This window comes from Osmia lignaria, chromosome 2 (assembly GCF_051020975.1).
Source record: "Osmia lignaria lignaria isolate PbOS001 chromosome 2, iyOsmLign1, whole genome shotgun sequence".
NCBI classification, from domain to species: Eukaryota; Metazoa; Arthropoda; class Insecta; order Hymenoptera; family Megachilidae; genus Osmia; species Osmia lignaria.
In genome coordinates this window covers 3,908,518-3,930,849 of record NC_135033.1, presented here as the reverse complement: position 1 = coordinate 3,930,849, position 22,332 = coordinate 3,908,518, and the positions used below count along the sequence as shown (strand labels likewise).

The following is a 22,332-nucleotide window of genomic DNA, read 5'->3' as shown; positions in this document are numbered from 1 at the left end:
TACACTGTTAGGACAATGTCAAATTAGATTTCATACTGAAACAATAAAGATGAAGAATATTGAAAAATTGTAATTATTCAAAGGGAAGAGTTACGTACATAATTTCTGAATAATATTGAAAAAAATTAATTTAAGAAGTAATATTAGGTAAATGAAAAATTTTCAGGTGATATTAACTGTTATATCAATTTGTTATTTAAGTACGTCACGTTTTTCATCCGCGCATCGAATTAGTTGCGTTTTGTAAAAAGTTTTACAATTAGTTACCTTACTTTGCAGCGTGAAAATTCTTCTTATTATTTTATTACGTTATTTTTAATTGTACACACAAATGAAATAATTTATAAAAATTAAGGGGGTTCTAAAGACATGCTCCTAATTAACCGAGTTAAATATACAAAGTATCCGAAAAGTGGTATACGCCGTGATTACTCTACGTTCTTCACGCTAAAAGAAATTGGAAAATCTTATCATGTTGCATTTTTATATTCAAAAATTTGTGAAGTAGTAAAGGATTTTTATTTCCATTCCTTATACCGTGTAGAATTTCCAGTTTTCAGGGTGTACGTCAGTCAAATTGGGATACATGGTGTGAGAGAAAATATTTTTTACGTTAAATATGAAATGTGAATAATACGAAATTACATATACAAATATATATATATATATATATAAATATATATTCATGATTCTTAGCATTGATACGAGTATTACGAATAATTTTATATTAAATCAATAAATGTTAAACAATTAACAGATCATTTTTTAAGAACTATCTTTAAATCTGTATACAAATTTTCATTTTGTTACGCATTTCAATCATTTCATTTCTGGATTTTAACAATTTTTTAATTTTTTAATTTTATCAGTCATGAATACAATGTATTCCTGTCCCTCACAGCCTGATTCATATAATTTAACATTACCATTGTCTTAAAAATGCAATGTGTATTTAAACAAAATTTTCTGTTACAAATAAGGTGTATGTATCTGTAAATGTATACAAATGACAGCAGAGCACTAAATTTTTATCTTATATTTGTAAATAATTGTATCATTCGTGTCATTTTGTTTTAAAACCCCCTTAATATATCTTTATAGATATAACATAAAGGCAATATAAAAATATTAAGAATTTGATGAATATATCTCCTGTTTATTTGCATACTTTGTACAATACAGATCTTACAGAAAGGAAAAGTTGTTTCATTTATGCTTTATGCTACTACAATTTTGTTCGTCATCATCATATGTATCTGACAAATAGTTAAAAATTTTAAAGAAATGTACAAAAACAATACATTTAAATTGAGAGATATATATATACATACATCATACATAAATCATGCATACACACATGTATATAATTATAAGTGTATATTTGTACACAAAATATGCAAGACGTAATAATTACAGTCGTGAAATAAAATTATTTCTTGTTATATTGACAAAACAATGAAAATTTAGGGATGAAGATGTAGCAACAAATTTTTGATTTAGTGTAATCTTGAAAGTAGGTGAGCTGTAAGAGTTAAAAATCAATACGAAATGTAGTGAAGTTGGTGATTTGAAGTAGCCAAATTCTGTTATTTCGAGGTTATGTCGTGTGAGTTTAAAAGGACATAGTATGAAATATCCTATTTTTATTTCGAGGAAAAGTGTTTATTTTTAGCAACCGTAGGTGTAGGTTACACATTATAATACAATATATTTTTGGATTTTCATTCCAGGGAAGAAGATGTTTCTTGAACGACCAGTTTTCGTTCATTCTGCGCATTGCGCATTGCGCACGTTAGTTTAAATTGGTTTTAAATACGTGCTGCAACCAATATAACCAGGAGTAAAAGGCAAGCGCACTTGCGTTGTTTTCTAACGCTTGTGTGCACATACAGCTGTCTTTTATCTCTTACTATTTACTACACTTCTACCTTCTACATACACAATAATCTCCTTCGGCTTTTCGTATATTTTTGTCCACCATGTATACGGTCGTTGGGGTAAAAAGCAAATGGTAGAGTTTGGTCGAACTGCTCGAAGGAAATATGTTCTTTCGTGGAATCAAGGATACGTAAGGGAATAGAGTGGAACAGATAAAAGTGTAGTGAGGTAATCCAAAGATGGACAGAAGAGCAGAGATAAATGCCTTGTGTGAAGAACTACTTCGTCGTAAGCACACTTTACGGGGATTCCTTTTAACGTAGAATACATTTGTTGTACATACATACATAGATATATGTATATGTAATTTAACCGTTTGCATGTTACTTTAAAATCATTGTAAAATGTTACTTAAAAATAGATGGCAACGTTACATTTTGTTACAGTAATTGAAACTGAACAGAAATCTTATAATTTAACCGGTAAATTTTTAATAATTTCATGAATTTTAAAGCGAAGCAGACAGGTAAAGTAGGTGGTGCGCATAGTTTACTTAACCTCAAGATCCTTTGAAAATTGAGAATAAGAAAGAAAGAGGAAAGGAGAAAAGAAGAAAACGTTTGTGTAATTTCACATTTTCTTCCACAGTGGCGAATAATACATATATGTATACCTACATAGATGTTTTTTCAATGCAAACTTTGAAACGTATAATAATTTTCATTTGCTTGAAACAGTGAGTACTAATTCAGTTGATCAGACGAAAGTATGGAACAACTACGTGCAGATAATAACAGTATTGGGGAAGATTAAACGGTTGGAGAAGATGAAGACGGAGTCGTCGAAACGGTCGCAGGGGATTGGACAGTTGATAAATTGGCTGAAAGAAAATAACGCGAACGTTGACGGAGCGAGCGTCGCCGAGTTTCCAGGATACGATTTGGGCTTGAAAGCTGAGCGTGATTTTCTTGAAAATGAATTGATTTTAAAGATACCAAGGAATCTTATTTTCAATACCGTAAACGCGGCGCCTGAGTTGACAGCTCTCAAAAATGATCCGTTGATACAAGATATGCCTCAAGTGGCACTTGCGATTGCGCTTCTTATCGAGAGACACAAAGAAAATTCGAAATGGAAAGCTTACTTGGATATCCTTCCTACTACTTACACCACTGTGATGTATATGACGGCTGCTGATATGATCGAACTTAAAGGCAGCCCTACATTAGGTGAATATTAATTCTCACTACTGTATTTCTTTCTTTGAATTTATTATAAATGATAAATGATTAATAGGCATAATTTGATAATAAAATTGTTGGAAATCTACTTTTTCAGTGGCCGCTTTGAAACAGTGTAGAAACATCGCACGACAGTATTCCTATTTTAATAAGATATTTCAAAATGACAATAACGCTGTATCTGCTGTACTCAGGGATGTTTTTACATACGACAGATACTGGTGAGTAAGTCTAATACAGAATTTATATAAATATAAATAAATAAATAAATAAATATAGTTTATTGTACGCGTGTAAAAAATAAGTTTACAAAAGGAGAAAAATGTATAAAAGCTTGTAACGTTGGAAAAGACTTAGATATGAGACGAGGAATAAGGCTTACGTAAGAGAAGTATATTAACTTTAATCTACAATTGGTCAGTTTAATTGAAATGTGATCAGTTATCAGAGTGAAACTGACAAGAAACTCTATACAACGATATATGTATGTATATACAAACATGCATGAAACTGTCTGTAGAGCCACAGACAAATATCATAGTCAGAATATTAAGATTGAACGGTCTATCAATGATGCCCTATGCTATGGTACATTTGCAGAGTATGCAATCAGCCTTTAGTACGCGTAGAATGTAAATTAACCCCTTGCCGTACTTTGACAAGTCTGACCCGTGACGCACCTACAGTTCTAATATGACAAAACTGAACCGTATCTGTATTACAATTGAATTTGAAGTATAATTTCAATTAGAATTTACACAACCGGGAATCTGTAAATACAATACATGGATAATATTTCAGTTTCCTTAATTTGCCTCCAGTGGCGGCTCGTAGCTAAAATTAGCTGCTCCAGAAAATGTTTAGCCTTTGTTTTAAAAAACCGGCACTGCGAGAGCTTCAGTGCTCTCTCTCCTGCGCAGCCTCGCGCGCAGTTTCCTATGTGCGCATGCGCGCACAGTCAAACATCACGCTGCTGGAACTGTGCGCTTCACAGTTCCATACAAAGATTTTTGTGTCTTTTTCATAAACTGGGGGATGGCTACTGACATTAATCTTAAGGATTATATATTGTACAAGTATAAAGAAAGAATTAAAGAAAAAAGGACTCATTATATTAAATGTTATCGATAATATCAAGTGGAAATAGGGGGTGCTGCAGTTCCACAGTGCCTATACGCGAGCCGTCACTGTTTGCCTCAATATTATAGCAGTGAGTTAGCTTTGGCAGACGCAAATGCTGAGAAAATGGTACGGCAAGGGGTTAACGTAAAGAGTAGAATACTGATGTTTTGTTTTTTTTACACAAATCTCTGTCATTGTTTCATGTAATCTGGTATAGTTTCCCAACTGTCGTTAGCATCCAACGAATCATTATCGATGTCACTCTTGGAATCCATCATTTCAGCAACCGGTTGGTCGGTTTGATTTTTCTCCGGCCTTTTCGTTGTCGACGTAGCGACCACGTTGACCATTACGGTGCTTAAGCTGCTCGAATTGGACAACTTCCGGGCTGTTAGCACAGGTGCTTGGAACACCGCTCTGGAAAAGGTGTTTCTGTATCTGTATTTTTGCTTCTGTCGAATTCTACAGACAATGAATATCGCGAGAAAAACGACGATGGTTAAACCGAGAATCGCACCGCTCGCTATTATGCTAGGCTTCACGTTCGATAGAGTTTTTCGTTTCTCGTTGATGGTCTGTTTCGTGCCCGTTTCGTCAAAGTTTGTGCGTATACCTATAGAATCTGGTTTCTCTTGTATAATTTCTTTCACGTAACCAGATTGAATAACAGTGTGATTATTTTGAAATACGATGTTTTCACTGTTATTCTCTATCGGTAATTTCATTTCATCTTTGTCAGCGTATTCCCGAACAAAATCTCGCTGAATATCTTTGACGAATGGCATAGAAGCAAAGGTTGTTAACAAATCAATAATTTCCGCGGTACGATGATGCTGCTGCTCTTCAACGCCTTCTTTCTCGTCGCGATCTTTGTAACTATTAGGCAACCAGGAATCGTGATCGCTAATTGATCGTAAATTTGAAAAAGATTCTTCTTCGGTTTTACTTTTTTGCGGACGAATAATATCCATAGGTGCATTCTGCGTGGAATAATTACAGTTCGTTATATTTTGGAGAGACGTTGCCAAGTGATTATTAACTGTTTGATCGTAAGTTTGTTGATTCATTATTAACTGTCGATCGGTCGTAGATGGGCCAAAAGTCTGAGCGGTTTTAATGTTACTTTTATCCTGGTCACTAATCGGTTTGTGCACTTTGATCCGTGACACCTCGGCCAGATGAACTTTGCTGGAACCTCTTTGTCGTAGCGCGATTAACTCCTCTACGCTCATATTCCTCGATTTCAGAAGACGTTCCAGCCTCTTGCCAGCAGAGCCGGATGCGAATAATTCAAAAATTTCTGCCCGTGCTTCTGGCTCCAGTTCCGATACAACGTGGTCGTAAGGTTTCTTCTCTTCTCTGTTTAAATCCTGACGATTTATCGGTGCATGATTTTCCTTAATCTCCGAGTCGTTTAACAACGTTTCCGAAGTTGACGAGAGAAATTCGATTCCGGTTGTTGTTTCGTATTTCTCGTGGACGAAGGTATTGATTTCAGTACTGTGTCCGAGGTGATGGTAGATCGGTGGCGGCGCATCGTTTTGATATTCACGTTCCGAAGCGGCATCGTAATCACCGGTTTCGTCCATCTTTACAAATTGCCGGTTACTTTCCAGAGTGAAATTGTTGATCAGCTTGGAGCTAGGTTCCGTGGGACTTAGGATCTTCTCGATGCTCAACGTGGACCCGGAGCCCCGAGAACCTTTGTTCTCGTGATTGTTTTTTCCCTGCGATTCAGCTGGTTCCTTTTCGTCTTTGATCATTAGCCAAACAGGAGACGCACCGTTTCGTCCTTTCTTGTAATCGGTGAAGTCGGAGAACTCCATGATCTCATCGTCGTCCGGAGCGTTGGTTTTCGTTTCGTCGCTGTTCTGTAATTTGACAGCGATCTGTAAGAGATCCATGGAATTGGTTGCCAGCGGTAAAGGCATCGACGTGGTAATTCGCTTTCCGGACGGTTCACCAGTGGTTGCAATCGATTTTCTGGTCGTCGAGTCTTGAAGGTTCGTTGGATACGTTTCAGCGCGATTCGAAGAATACAGGTGTTGTTTGCGTAAAGATGGTCGATTCGTCGAATCAACGATCGAGACGATAAGTTTATCGTCTTTCTGAATATTTATCGTCTTTGCTGGTTCTCTAACGGGGTAGGCTGGCCATTGTGCTTTATCAGCGGGCGCGGCGATGGTAATCGGCACGATCTTCGTCGCCTTTTCTGTCCCGTAATCACCGCTCTCGTCGGTGTCTTTCATTTTCAAAGCATCGATCACGTCAGCTTTTCCGTTCAGAAGATCGTTCAGGCTGAAATTTCGTTGTTGAAGGATTTCCGACAAGCTTAAACCTTCCGCTTGCTGCATCTTTAACAGAGACTTCAGCTCCATTGCGTTTTGTAACAAGTGACCGCCGGCGGCGGTACTTTTGCTTTTCCTTCCTTCCTCGTTTAACGTTTCATTTTTAACCAGAGCGAATTCGTAGTTCTCAGGTGGTTTCCTTTTTCTTGGACGAGGTTTCAGATACTCCTCGTCGTTGAATTCTTGCTCGTAATCGTTTGAACGACCTTGAAAGATTTCTCTGTATCTCGCAGAGACTGTCTCTACGCTATGTTCTTGTTCGTTTCTTCTGTTATTAGTCTGTTTCGGATGAACAGATTTTTCCTGATTGCTCGAGGACCGGCTGTTTGTTTTTCGGGACAGGATATCCCGTTCTCGATATCCACGCCTGTTGTTGCTGTCGTCGTCGCCGTTGTAGTAGTCCTCGTAGTCGTAAAACAGCGGACCGTTTTTCCTCGAACGCAGAGAATTTTCTTGTTCGTTATTTGGACGATACTTGGCTGGTCTGTGAACGTGATCCTTTTCTTCTTCGCTCGCGTCTATCTTGTCTGCAGAGTATCGCGAGAATCGGGGGAAGGGAAGCAGAGGTACCGTATCACCGTCTCTCCATTTTGGCTCGACAGCCTCCCCGTTGTTTCGCCATTTGCCCACCAGTTCGCTTCTTTTTTCATCCTCCTCCTCTTCTCTGACTTCTGCTCGAGCCCCAGTTTCCTCCTAAAAATAATGTTATTTTTGGTGAACTCAAGAATTTTTTTCTATGGAGATTGAAATGGTGATTGGTGATTGATAGATGGGGGGGTGGGGACAAACCCTTTATCGTTAATTTTGTTATCATTTGAAAGGGTCAAGTATCTGATATTAACCCGGCTGCAGTTCAAAATATGGGACACGCCTCCTGGGGGCGTGACCTATATTTTTGAGTAGCTTATCACATAAGGTGTCCGTATATGTAGTTCATAAGTGGGTTGGATTGCAGTTTCCCGAATAATTGATCTCGACTATTTTATCGGATAAATCAAGGTCGGAGAAGACGATAGGAAGTGTCCCGAGGTCGATATCACGTGGCGTTACAAAGTTATGGTCATTTTAAAAAATCACAATTTTCCAAAAATTTTCTGATAATTTCGAATCCAAAAAATAACCTAACCTAACCTAACCTTAACTAAACTAAGGAAGTGTCCCGAGGTCGATATCACGTGGCGTTAAAAAATAACCTAACCTAACCGAACCTTAACTAAACTAAGGTTAGGTTAGGTTATTTTTTGGATTCGAAGTTATCGGAAAATTTTTGAAAAATTGTGATTTTTTAAAATGGCCATAACTTTGTAACGCCACGTGATATCGATCTCGGGACAGTTCCTATCGTCTTCTCCGACCTTGATTTATCCGATAAAATAATCGAGATCAATTACCCTGGAAACTGCAATCTAACCCATAAGTGCCCCAATACTTTTTTTTAAAAGTAAAATGGCAGCCCTTATGTGCCTTGCTTAAGAGGGGGCGCCTCCTATTGTAAACAATAGAGAGGGCATGGGGGACACATTGGTGGTGCTCCCACCTGTAGGAGGCGTTGGGGTCGGGAGTTATGGAGGGTCAAAAATCAGGACACTCGAAATTTGTGAATGAAGCATTTTCGGGTGAACATATAACGTGTGAACTAGTATGTTCTGCTTCTTCAGTTTCTTCGAGAAAGTTGAAGTTCCAAACGCATGGGCGGGGAAGGGGCGGTGCCTGCATCCCCTCCCCATAGAATATGGCCTAACCTAATCCAATTATCCTACTAACGTCCTGATTTTTGACTCTCCATAACTCCCGACCTCCACGCCTCCTACAAGTGGAACCTCCCCCATGATCCCGCCCCTCTATTGTTTACAATAGGTGGCGTCCCCGTCTTAAGCAGGGCACATAAGAAAGGGCTGCCATTTTACTTAAAAAAGAAGTATTGTGGCACTTATGAACTACATATATGAACACCTTATGTGATAAGCTACTCAAAAATATAGGTCACGTCCCCAGGGGGCGTGTCCTATATTCTAAAGTCGTGCCATTAACCCTTCCTAGTCAACAATATTGGTATTTTGATCCGATATATCAAATTATTATTATTTCTTTTCTTTTTTTAAGATTAGTAGGACACGTAATGCTTTCTTGATTATTCAGCGAGGTATAACACTGCAACGTAAAATATTGAAGCGAACGTAAATTTTTAGCGGACAAAGGTTCAATCACTATAAAAAAAGAAAGTTTCACGCGCAGCTCGTAATTCTTTTAATTATGGAACGTGCAAAGACGACAAGGAAATAAAAACGTACCATTTTATCATCGCTTATTATTTTCTAGTTCATTTTGAATGTATTACGTAGGTAGGTATATGTGCAATGCAGGGAACTTGTTTGATGAAGTTATTCGTTTAGGGTACGCGTGGAAATACGCGTGCAAAATGTTTGTAAAGTCTCGAACTTTCCGACACGCGGTACCAGCTTTCTCTTTCTCTTATAATTTACCAGTAGGCACCAGTGTGGCAGCCAGTTTTTTCCATTTTGACATTTATCATTTCGCTGAGAAATGACCGAAAGTTCAATGAGATTCGTCGTTAAGTTACTTCATCGAAATTCACGAGCACAGCGAATTAATATCGTTTACTCTCTATATGTGTATAGAGAGCGAAAGAATCTATTAACGTTTATTTACGTGTTACGTAGATGTTTCAAGATGAAATTGGTTTTCTTCAATTGGTCGTCGCTTTTTTCGAGGCTCGTTCGCGAAATGAGCGAAATTTCTTTGTCGTTTCTTACTTGATCAGTTTTAGATTGTTCTTGTCGAGTGATAAGCAGCAGGCCCTCCTTCCGAATAGGTTCGCCCCGAACGACGAGACTAGCTTGAAGGAAATCGAACGTGAAGAGCGTCAACGAGAGCAGACATAATGTTTTCCACATCGTTGCAGTGCGATCGAAACACGGAGAACTCTTGTTGATCGTTGAAACACCAATTGTTGATCTCATCCTCTTCCACCTTGGGATCGCTAGCATTCAGTTTTTCAAATTCCCTTCTTTCCCCTTTTTTTCTCTTCTTTCCTCTTTCTGTCCAATCATTCTAAAATTCTAAAGTTTTAAAATTCTAAAATTCTAAAGTCCTAAAATTCTAAAATTTTAAGATTCTAAGATTCTAAGATTCTAAAATTCTAAAATTTTAAGATTCTAAAATTCTAAACTTCTAAAATTCCAAAATTCTAAAGTTTTAAAATTCTAAAATTCTAAAATTTTTAAATTTTTAAATTTTGAAGTTCTAAAGTTCTAAAATTCTAAAATTCTAAAATTCTAAAATTCTAAACTTCTAAAATTCTAAAGTCCTAAAATTCTAAAATTCTAAAATTCTAAAATTCTAAGATTCTAAGATTCTAAAATTCTAAAATTCTAAAATTCTAAAATTCCAAAATTCCAAAATTCTAAAGTTTTAAAATTCTAAAATTCTAAAATTCTAAAACTCTAAGATTCTAAAATTCGAAAATTTTAAAGTTTCAAGTTTCGTTCTTTAAATATCACCGTAACGATACAGATGATAACAGAGGAAAGAAGAGAAAAAGAAAAGTTGAAAGAAACATGTGACAAAGAAATGAAAAAATTATTGTAAATCATCTGACAAACACCTCGGGATTACTGTTCTTTTCTCTATTCGTATCGATGTCGTCGACGAAGAACAGGTGTACACAGATCGCTGCTGTACACAGGATAACGAAAATCGCGTTCTTCCTGTTGCACAGGCCAAAGATTTCCTCAGGGTTCATGCAGAACTATTTTCTTTCCCTCCTTTCTCTACATATAATATTTAATACAACTCTTGTACACTAAATCATACGCGTTGATCCACTTTCACGACCATAAAAACTTTCTTCGATTTTAAATTGTTAAAAAAAAAGAAAAAAAAAAAAAAAATCAGTCTAGTTGGTCGCAGATGATTTCAATGATTCTTTTCCCCTCTGTTCCGTTTATTTTCACCGCGATTTCACGGCACACTGGCAGCTGAGAAAATGATTCAGCAACAACGATTTCTTCGCGATTATTCTGTAGTTGTGGATCACTTTGGTCACAATTTGTAACAAGAAAAAATCTCCGTCCGAAGGATATTTTTAATCTGTTTCTTTGTTCGTTTGCTATTCGGAACGATATTTACTTTGAAAAACGAAACACTCACGGCTTACTGCTGTATTCACGGCAAATCGTTCTCGCGTACTGACGCCGGTTTTCACCGTGCACCATCCTAAGTAAGTCGGTGAAACTCGAGAGCAGAATGTGTTGGGCTCTAAACGTTTGCCACTCGTCGAGAGGAGAGGACGACGCTCTCTTCTTCCTCTATTCCACTACCGGATCATTGCAGATTAATTTCACGATGCTGATCACAGATCGGTGATGCTAGATGTTGGCAGAGATAAACGGCTCTTTACTATTCGTTTGGAAAAGATAAGAAAGGGAAAGGAAAGAAAAGGTATCCCGAGATGATCCTTCTAATACGCTTCGATAAACGTATTCCGCGAACCGGAAGATGATGTTTCGCGCTAAAACCTACTGTCTACGCGATTACGACACCCGATCATTTACGTATCATTCTACACTGCTGGGATTAATTCTGGACACTTTGGATAAAAAGTATTCTTTATTTTATATTTCTGCAGAAAATTTATTGTAATCTATAATATTTATACTTAATATTTTCATACGATTTCGGTTGTAAATGTTTTAAAATTTTAATTTAAAAAAATCTAAACTGTGGTTCTGTTTTTGCGCCTGGGAACACGAAACGTAGCCAATCACAGGCTGAAAGGATATCCAACGAAATATTAATTTTTTTCTACCTCCTTTGATATGTTGAAATTGTAATTTTTCTGTAAATGGTATTTTTACGCCCTAAAATTAGAGAACAATGATTAGAATATAAAATATAAATGATTATACATATATTAACACGTTGAACGCCACGGTTAAAATGGTTATTTGTTATGGGACGTATTGAAGCTCTAATTAATAGAAATAATTAATTTTCAAATTTCAAATTTTGAGCTCTCTATTATTTACCATTTTACATTATGGTATGTGTAACACTTAAAATAACGTTTTTCTATTTTTCTCTTTTAATTATTCAGGCATGTGTAATTTGCGATGTCGGTCACCGGTGACCCCCATGGTGTTCAACGTGTTAAATAATTTGAATAAATGCGAAATTCAAGTAAAAATTTAAAAGTGTCCAAAATTGATTCCACTAGTGTAGCTATTTGTTCTTACCGATATGCAAATACCTATTTAAAAACCAAAGTACAATAAGTATTTATATTCCGAGTATAATCGCAAGTTCCTACTGGAAATATTTTCCAAGATGGAACAATTTATATGTAAGAACATTTTAAAGTGGGATTTAAAATTTCGAAATAATAATATTGATGTCTATTCTGTTTGATGGTAACGTCTCTCCAATCGAATAGATTGTAGAAGGAAATTTCAATGACTATCATAAAAGTACATGCATGCATGCATGTACGAATGTTAATCATCGCTCGTCTGTGTGTGAAAAAATTAAACGAAGATTTCGTAAAAATGAAAAAGAATCATAAAACATTGAGCGATTCTAACTGTTACATAATTTTAAGTTGAAAGTAACCAGGGAAGATCTGAAAGAGATTTTTTTTTCCCATAGGTATGTACGTTATGAAGTATTAGAAATTGTAATTGATTTGATCGTATCGATTCGTGTGTTTTTAATTATGCATGTTACACAACTGATTTATAAATATTTAGGTTCGTGTAAACATTTTTTGTTTATTAAAATCGAAGAAGAAATAAAATATTTAGGTACATTATTTAATTATTTAATTTCATGTTTAATTAGATTACAATTATTATTTTGTTTTTTTCCCTTAATTTTCTATTGAAATAAAAACAATTCATTCGCGTTATTATAAAAGAATCTTTAAATCAATCTAATCGCAGATAAGAGAAAAGAAAAATTTGTAATGAAAAAAAGAGAAACCATTCTCTTTACCAACTTGATTATCCCTTTCGCAATCTCTTAGCGAACGGTAGTTGTGCTGAAAATGTAAATACCGCGAGAAAAGAACGAAAGAGAGAAGAAATGAAATGCAATTGCTGAAATCATTCTAACAATTGTAATCGTAACGATTTTCGTGAAATTGTTAAAGTACCTATGCATTTACCAATCGAACAAAACATACAGACAGATGTTAAGATTTCACAAGTTGACGAATGTTTCTCTAATTGTAGAGCTGACTAATTCCTATTTGCAGCTTCAATTTTCGAGGATCCAGACCTACCCTGGTCTCTGCTTAAGTTACACTAATGGAATTAATTCTGGACACTTAAATTTTTACTTAAATTTCGCATTTATTCAAATTATTTAATATATAATCATTGTTTTCTAATTTTAGGATATAGAAAAAAAAATCAGTAAAAAAACCATTTCCAGCCATACTTTTAATATTTAATAAATATTACAATTTCAACATATCAAAGGAGGTAGAAAAAAATTAATCTGTGATTGGCTATTTCAAAATAACAACATAGTTTAGATTTTTCTAAATTAAAATTTTAAAACATTTACAAAACCAAATCATAAGTATAAACATTATAGATTACCAATTTAGCATAGAATAGAATATACATTTTCTGCAGGGTCGGCCCTGGACCTAGGTAGACTAGGCGGCCGCCTAGGTCCCCCCAAGATCCAGGGCCCCCATAAGACGATTTTGTGTTTACTTCAATATTAATCGATGTAAATGCAAATCTAAATTAGTTATACAAACTTTAATTTAATTTTACAAATTTTATTCGAGGTACTTTTGTTTATGTCACATATGCGAAGGGGCCCTTTTTTGGTGCTTGCCTCGGACCACCGAAATCTTAGGGCCAGTCCTGATTTTCTGCACAAATATGAAATAAAAAATATTTTTATTCAAATTGTCCAGAATGAAATTCCACCAGTGTACAATAAAACGTACACGTTCGTGACAATTTCACGATTGTTTCCGAGGTTCATCAAGTCGCGTTGCTTCTCGAAGCAACTCTTATGTCGTAGAAAGTTGCCCACCATAGTACATCTCACGATCTTCGTTCGATTCATAGCACGACCTTCCCACGTGCACTGGACTGTGCATCCATCCTCAATCCTCGATCCCCGATCCCCACGGTGCAGCGGTTGCTTTAACGTTCCTGCTCCTCTCTCGATTCTTATCCTGTGCAACTCGTGATATTGCGAAACCACCGCAGGCGTCTTTTTTTCCTACTCTTGTTCCTTTTTTCCCCCTTTTGTTCTCAGAGTCGCGGTTCTGTTCCATGACGCTTGTTAGCCACGCTTCTACCGCACTTTCCTTCCTAATTAACTGACTCTCAATGAACTCTATATATATACATATGCATATACATACACATGTATTAATTTTTTCCTTTGAATAATTTATATCTTTTCTTCTTTTTTCATTTTCCTGGTTACGTATATTGTTGATTACAGATGATGTAACGCGCAGGATGTTAAGAAAGCAGCGGTCATGGCTTACGGATTCCTGGTGATATCTAAAATTACCTAAAATTAATTAAAATCATGATACACTGACGCGAAATCTGTTATTTATTTTTATGAACAAACGAACGAATAAACTAACGTTTCAAGTCTTACTTAATTATACGATTTTCACGTGCAATTGAATTATTTTAATTATTGTCGACCGACAATGGGTTTCAAGCAAGTTTCGAGACGAGTCAGAGTCAAATCGTTGCCGAAGGCGATATTTCTCTTCTTCCGAGATGCTTGTAAGAAGTGTGCTCGCAAGGGGAATGCTTGAGAAATGAGAGAGGACAGGCGCACTTTCACACGAGCCCGAACTTTCATACGGTTTATCCGCTCGCAAATAGCCAACACACAAGCGTTCCCTTTTCCCCTTCCTTTTCACCACGATATCATTCTCTATTAGTAGTAGAATAGATCCACGCTTTCTTTCATTCATTCACTGAATTGCATTTATCTATCTTTCATTCGCGATATGTTATTTTATAAAAGATTAACCCTTTCGCTAATTATTTCGCCAGTGTGGACTATAGTCGTCCAACGCGAAGCGATTAAAAGCAAAAGCACAGACGGTAACGTTACAGGTAACAGATTGTAACAGTTTTAATTCTAAGGCATGTGTGCATATTAGATTCGCTGAGGAAGACAAAATTTCCTTACTTATATAATAGGAAGTAATCTAATAGGCAAACAAGCTAGAACGATCTCCACAATACGATCAAAGCTTTCTTTTGGTCAACAGAAGTGTCGGTTTGTCCTGCTGCGACCATCTGAGCAGCACTGTGGGAAGAAAGTGTGCAGAAAGATGAACGCGGCGAGATAACTGTGTATAACTATAGAAAGAGAAAACGAGAAAATTTACTTTTATTCCATTGGTTTCATCCTGAAAACTATTTCTGCCCCCATAAGAAAATTTTCATTGGATCGATCTAACGTTGAAACTTAATATCTCTTTTTCGCGGATAACCTCAAAATAATTTCATCTTTCAAACAATCATTCAAATAATAATATCGTGTAAACTTATTTCGTGCATATGAATATAATAGATTTTAAGCGTTTTAGAAAGTGACCAACCATTTTTTCCCCCCCTTTCTGTTTTTTTTTTTTAATTTTTTAAACCTTTTTGTACATTTACGAGCCTTTGTCTGAAATACAGACATCCATATAAGGCGTTCGTTATTTTCCCGTGTAAACGCTATTTTTATTTCACGGTGAAGTCGTGATCATTTCCTTGGAGAGAGAGAAAGTTGAAGGAACGATCACGACCACGACGATGACGGCAATGAATCTTCTTTTAATTCCATTTCCGGAATTGTGGGTCAAGTTCTTGTCCGAAAAGCAGTTACAAACGGTTGTTTTTCGAAGGCGAAAGTCACTTGCAATGTTCTTAACTACTCTTTCAGTTCATCGACAAAACGAATTCTTTCTGCAGATCATTTTCTTTTTCTTTTTTTTAATAATAGAAAATTAAAAAAAAAAACGATCCACACGGTGGATAAATCTCTAATTAAGCGCTGGTAGTTGGTAGCTTTTAGTTAACGTCATTTCGTGATTTTGTCATTTTATCGCTTTACTAACATTGCATGTACGAATGTTCCAGCTGGGCAGTTTCTACAGTAATGACGAGGCAAAACCTGATTCCAAGCGAAGATGGTTCACGCATGATCCATTCTTTGATTCCAATGTGGGACATGTGCAATCATGAGAACGGGACAGTAAGCATGTTCATCTACAATCTACAGGCTGTTTCTAAACGCATGGATAGTAGGGATGTACGCGTACCCGATATTGCGAGCTCGGACGGGCTCGGGAAAAATCGGGCGAGCTCGGGCGGGTGTCCAATACATGCATGCGTGCAGTCGGGTGGCCCGACTATTTCGGGTCAGGTCGGATAAAGTCGGGCAGATTCGGATGAGTTCCCGCGGGCCGCGGTCCGCGACGCAACTCTCATGTATGTATGTACATACATACATAAGTACTGTGCACCGATGATAAGATGTCCCATGAGAAGCACGCATTTGCATTTGTCTCATGGGACATCTTGTCATCGGTGCACTATACTTGTTAATGCTTGCAATAACCATGTTCAAAATCTATTTTGTATAAAATGAACATACAGGTGGCATGAAATAAATTCGATATAAGTATTATTTTTCCGTATAAAAATTATCTTATTCCAAAATTCCACATAAAACAGATTTTGCACATGCTTATTGCAAGTATTAACAAGTAAGTACATATACCGCAGTTCACCAGAGTCCATAACTGCGAAAAGACCAGTTTTCGTTCTTCGCGCATCTCCAGTACGCATCTTCGCCCTGATTGGTAATACTCTCAAACGAAGTGGAAAGCGATTAGCAGATAGCTCGTTGCGTTCCCCCACCATCTTCCAACCTGCGCGTCGCAGTTATGGACTCTGGTGAACTGCGGTATATGTAGGTACATGAGAGTTGGATCGCGGCCCACGGGAGCTCGGCCGAATCTGCCTGACTTTATCCGACCTGACCCGAAACAGTCGGGCCACCCGACTGCACGCATGTATCGGACATCCGCCCGAGCTCGCCCGATTTTTTCCGAACCGACACGACTAGTCGGAAACCCGACACATGAGTCGGGCCGCACATCACTAATTAGTAGGAGTACATACAGAGACAGATTTGGAACACGGAAATAATGAACTAATATCGTGTAAATATAGAGGGTTCTTTGTGTTCTTTTCCTCGGTTGTTATATTTTTGGAAATTTCTAAATAATTTAGTTTTAAGAAAAGTAAAATACTCAACAGGTAAATGCAAAACTTGAATAAATAAAATATTTGTAATAAAAGTATAGTAGGTTTTTATATTTTATTATCATATTATTTATTGTTCCGAATTTATCTCTGCCCTGTCTATAAAAACATTTATAGACATACATTGTATGTTTTCTACAGACAACATAGATGAGTTTTATGTACGTTTCAGATCACTACAGATTTTAACCTGACGTCAGACTGTTGCGAATGTTATGCCCTGAAGGAATTCAAGAAAGGAGATCAAATATTTATTAGTTATGGAGTTAGGACGAATTCCGATTTTTTCGTACATTCAGGATTTGTTTACATGGATAACAAACAGGTATGTATAGTGCACCGATGACAAGATGTCCCATGAGACAAATGCAAATGCGGCCTTCTCATGGGACATCTTGTCATCGGTGCACAGTACATGCATCGTTGTTCAAAGTTACTTTGGATTATAAGTTATTACAAATAACTTATTTATCTTTTAATCATTTTTCTTTCCAGGATGCTATAAAATTATGGATCGGCCCGTTACTAATGACCAGTACGGATCCTTGTTTAAGAGAACGCGAGCAATTGTTAAGAAAATTACATTTAACGGTGATGAGTGAATTTCTTGTAAACTCTGGAGTAGAACCAATTCCTGGCTCAATGTTGGCGTACCTCCGGTTATTCCGTATGCGTAAACCTGAACTAATGCATTGGCTTAAATCGGATCGTGTTAATGATTTAAAACAGCCCGATTGCCCTTTAGATACTGCCATTAACGATAAAGTTAAAAAAACTCTGATTTATGTATTGGAGAGTTTTATTGCTAGATATCCAACAACTTTGCAGGTAAAGAAAATACTGTTTGTTACTAATAAAAGAACAATATGTTCCTACGCAACGTTCAATTTTATATTACAGCAACTTGATTTTATCTTATAGGAAGATCTGCAACTGCTTGAAACTACGTTACCACAATTTAAAAAATTAGCCATACAATTGAGAGTAACGGAAAAGAGAATTATTTTTAATGCGCTTGAATATGTGAGAACGAATGAAAGTTAAATAAGTATTATGTACTTGTATGGAATCAAATATTTATTTTTATCGCTAAATGAATTTTACAAATGGACATGACTTGAAGATCTGATCCGCCGTGATCCATTGTGATCCGATGTGATTCAATATAGATATATATACAGGGTGTTAAAAAATTACCTGAAGAGCTCTACATTGTTGGATTGATCACGGAAAATCGAAGCGAAAAGTTCTGTAGCATTTTTCGATGGAATCAGTAGTTTAGCCATGTTTCGTTGTTGAAAATTGACCAATCAGCGCGCAGCTTGAGTGGCAAGACGCGCGGAGTACGAAACTAGCCGCCTCTGCCGCCGCCGAGCCACGCCGAGAGTCGAGGTGCGAAGACTCCGCTTCCGTGTATACCTCATTTCACCAGAGTCCATAACTGCGACACGCAGGTTGGAAGATGGTGGGGGAACTTAGCAAGCCTCGAAGCTCCCACTCCGCTAATCGCTTCCCACTTCGTTAACCGCGAGTTTAATATACAGGGTGAAACAATAGTACGGTTGAGTAGGAAGAATACAGAATGATACACGTGAGTAAAAAACCGTGCTACCCGTTATACACTCCAAATGATGTACTTTCGCGTAGATGCACCGCGTGGAGGCGCCTCAGCGACGCTGTGCGCAAGCGTATTGGGAGTGGGAGTATGGCGAATCAGGGCGAAGGTGCGCACGAAAGAACGAAAACTGGTCTTTTCGCGATTATGGACTCTCGTGAAATGAATATAGTCTCCTACTCCGCGAGTCTTGCCGCTCAAGCTGCGCGCTGATTGGTCAATTTTTCAGTTTTCAACAACGAAGTGTGGCTAAATGTTGGCATATAAAATTGAGCCAGTATTGATCTCATTGAAAAATACTACACAAAATTTCGCTTCGATTTTCCGTGATCTATCCAGCAATGTAGAGCTCTTCAGATAATTTTTTAACACCCTGTATATATATGTATACATATAGAGATATAATGGAATGATTAGATGTTGATACAAAGAAAGGAACTCGCATTTATTAAATGGCAAGTTGCGAACGAGTAAAGAGGACGTACAGAAATGGGAGCAATAGTGTAACATGTATCAAAGTGTATAAACATTGAACAAATTATATGTACGTGTATATAATCTGAGTGTATTAACAATGCAAAATATATTGCATTTGCTTGTTCCAAAATATCTGATCTCTTGTTTTCAAGAGAGGAAAACTTTTAAGAGATGTCATCTATTTTTAACTATCGTGTTAATATTTCCTCGTTGGATTAACTGTATTTTGAATACTACATTAACAAAGTTCTAATCTTTGATTACAAGACTTGACAAATACAATACCGTTATTTTAGCTTTGATAAAAGAGAAAGAAAGGATGAAAGGAAGAAAGAAAGAAAGTGTACAAACAAGATGTTAAATTATTCATGAATATTTATTTAAAAAACGAAAAAGATATCTAGTTAAAAGATCTAATTCTGTATTTAAGCTATCGTACTGTGTTATACAGGCCTACAAAATCAGACTTACAAACAATTGTACAGAGTAAGGTATATGAATTAACAACTGACGATAAAGAAGTTTCATTTAAACTACATGCTTGTAGCTACTTACGTAATAAATACAGAAGGAAAATAGCGATTAGTCAATTCGCATGGTTCCATATCTTTATTCAAATAATCAACAAGAAAGTACAACATAAAGAATAACTTAACTATCGACAACTTATGCCCTTGTTGAAAAAGGTGTATAAATATATTTGTAAGACATCGATCACGTAAGATGACGTAATTAATAAGTATCTAACGAATAATAAAAAAACGGATCGTTACACTCTTAAATGAAAAAGTGAAGAATAAGAGTCTAACTTTGGATAACGAGGAGAGCGATTCTCTTAATTCTTGCTTCGTTTCTTGTGTTCGTGTCCATGCCCATGTCCATGTCCGTGCCCGTGCCCGTTTCCATGACCGTGAGCGTAGTCTTGAACGTATGAAAGTGGTGGATAGGCGTAACCGTGACCGTGGCCGTGACCGAAGTCTTGGCCAAATCCGTGGTCAAAACCGTGGCCATATCCATGAAGAAAATGCGCGGAGAGCGAAGGAGCGTGTACCGCTGGATAAACGTGTCCAGAACCGTATCCTCGAGCGTAGTAAGCAGCTGGTAGAGCAGCTGGACCATAGAGGGAGATGGGTGGTGGGTGTATCGGGATCGGATATGGAACCGGAACTGGTACTGGAAAGGCTTGCTTCACGGGGATCGGATACGGCTGTTGAACAGGTACAGGTACGGGTACAGGATGTTTTACCGGTATCGGTACTGCCCGTTCTACCGCTACTGGAACAGCCTGTAAACATGACAAGCGAATTCGTTTGAGAACCGGATTCCGTGTATGAAAGCGATTTAGAGGAGGAAATTTGGAGGGAATTTACAGGGATGGCGATAAATTAAGAAACGATTTCTTACCTCGGGTACCGGAAAGGGAACCGGGACCGGTTTATGAATGATCTTTTCGACTGGAATAGGGATCACCTTCTCCACCGGCACGTGGTACGGTTTTTCGATATAAACCGGCTGCGGAACGGGTACTGGCTTCTCCAGGACCACGTGTTTTGTTATATATACCGGTACCGGCTTCACTAAATCTGCCCTGCCAATTGGAAGAGGGATAGCTGGTGCTCTACCATAGGGTAAACCTCCGTACAACCTATATTCAATTTACCTTTATTGTATCCTGATCATTTTTATAACATTTACCGTACTTAATTTGTTTCTATTATACTTTTGATTTTTCAAGGATCTACAAGTTTGTATGAAACAAGCTAAAGTGAACTAGAGCGAGACTTGCTCTAGAGCCAACCCCTTTTTCGGCCATTTCCGGTCAGACCGGAAGTGGCAAAAAGAAAATAATTTTTTTTCGATCATTCGTTGAGATTTTGACCCACTAAACACAATGACACAAGAATTTTTTCGATAACTTTTACCGTTTGGCCTGTGCAAAAGTGACAGAAAGTCTAAATGCTATAGCACCCTTTTCAAGATTTTCAATCTTAGAAACGGGTCGGCTAATAAATAGAATAATTGTATTATTACCCATGATGAGCTAAATCAAAGGAGGGGAACTTAAAATTCCTCCAGGAAGGACTTGCTACCCAAGGTTGACCGTGACCGTAAGAGTGTGGATTCGGTATCCCAATCCATCCACCGGAACCGATGATTCCTCGTTTATTGAGTTTAGCATCTTCCGTTTCCGTTTCCGCTGTTAGCGCGGAACTGCAGAAGAGTATCAGGAACAGCTAAAATTGAAAATTCAATTCCGTTGTTTTATTTTTAAAAATATTTTTTAAGGGGTTGGGCCACTCTAGAATTTTGAAAAAATCGAAATTTTTTTGTTTTGTTTAAAAGGTGCCACTCTAGGGGTTGGGCCACTCTAGAATTTTGAAAAAATCGAAATTTTTTTTGTTTGTTTAAAAGGTGCTTTAAAGTATTCGAATTTCGAATTCTGGTGCAGCCCCTTTCGGTCTGTCGCGAGCATTACTGAAAACGCATTTTTCTCGAAACCGCATTTTTCAAACTGATCGGACTCATAAATCAAACAGATCATCACCAAACGATTTGAAAATTTAACAGTATATTCAAAACTAAATTCTCTACCGGACTACGTAGGATTTTTTCATTATATTGCAGTTCTTTTATAAATAATTTTCTGGCGATTTTTTCTTGAAATTTTACATTTTCTCTTAAAAAATACGCCATTTTTGCAAAAATCAATATATCAAAAAAATCCTACGTAGTTCGATAGCTGTTCTCATATATAATCGAAAATATTTTGCTTTCTTATCCTAAGTTAAAAATTGCAGGTGCTGCCACAGTTTAGCCCTACATATTTTGACTTGAATCACTATATAAAAATTAATTTTTGCCTCGCGTTTTGAAGGCATGCTTACAGAATTTGGAATTATACCATCATTTTTTTTTTAAATTTCCAAAATATGCTTATTTTTTCTTGCTCTAGAGTGGCTTAACCCCTTAACATCGATCTGTACAAAGTCGAAATTTGATTTTGTATGCTCTATTTAAATTGCGGAATTTGCAAAATTAAAATTCTCTCATCGGCTAGTTATCGCATTAATGCTCATACTGTTTATAGTTGACAGTATCGTTGATTAAGTTAATTAGATAGAACGTTTAAAAGAAGATTGATATGGGTGCTGCTTACCGGAATGATGGACATTGTTCTCCGGTCGCTAAGAAACTGTTCGTAAAATTGAGAAAACGGTAGCTTTATATAGTATTTGCTGTCTGCTTCGATCGACAGATCGATAGATCGGCAGATCGTCGGATCTGGAATAGAGATTCTAGATCTAGATGGTAGT

At 36.9% G+C, this 22,332-nt stretch overlaps 3 protein-coding genes across 4 annotated transcripts; 1 reads left to right on the top strand and 2 right to left on the bottom strand.

The window, feature by feature from the left end:
* The first annotated feature begins 1,359 nt into the window (after positions 1 to 1,359).
* Setd3 (SET domain containing 3) lies at positions 1,360 to 21,840 on the top strand. Of its 2 annotated transcripts, none has more exons than XM_076689934.1 (8): positions 1,360 to 1,606; positions 1,731 to 2,166; positions 2,616 to 3,107; positions 3,217 to 3,340; positions 15,736 to 15,850; positions 17,099 to 17,251; positions 17,422 to 17,754; positions 17,848 to 21,840. In XM_076689934.1, exons 2-8 carry the CDS (start codon positions 2,118 to 2,120, stop codon positions 17,968 to 17,970), a joined length of 1,389 nt encoding a protein of 462 aa, XP_076546049.1. In that variant the 5' UTR covers positions 1,360 to 1,606; positions 1,731 to 2,117; the 3' UTR covers positions 17,971 to 21,840. The 2 variants fall into 2 exon arrangements, with proteins under 2 accessions (XP_076546049.1, XP_034183423.2); XM_034327532.2 differs by having other exon boundaries at positions 1,731 to 2,502.
* LOC117605991 (uncharacterized) lies at positions 3,325 to 10,787 on the bottom strand. The gene is made up of 3 exons (XM_034327911.2): positions 10,215 to 10,787; positions 9,364 to 9,580; positions 3,325 to 7,282 (listed from the first exon to the last, which is right to left on the bottom strand). The coding sequence occupies exons 2-3, from the start codon at positions 9,568 to 9,570 to the stop codon at positions 4,433 to 4,435; spliced, it is 3,057 nt and encodes a 1,018-aa protein (XP_034183802.2). The 5' UTR covers positions 9,571 to 9,580; positions 10,215 to 10,787; the 3' UTR covers positions 3,325 to 4,432.
* LOC117605994 (uncharacterized) lies at positions 19,854 to 22,292 on the bottom strand. Its single transcript, XM_034327920.2, has 4 exons — positions 22,176 to 22,292; positions 21,050 to 21,252; positions 20,423 to 20,663; positions 19,854 to 20,303 (listed from the first exon to the last, which is right to left on the bottom strand). The coding sequence occupies exons 1-4, from the start codon at positions 22,188 to 22,190 to the stop codon at positions 19,854 to 19,856; spliced, it is 909 nt and encodes a 302-aa protein (XP_034183811.2). The 5' UTR covers positions 22,191 to 22,292.
* Between the last annotated feature and the right edge of the window lie 40 nt (positions 22,293 to 22,332).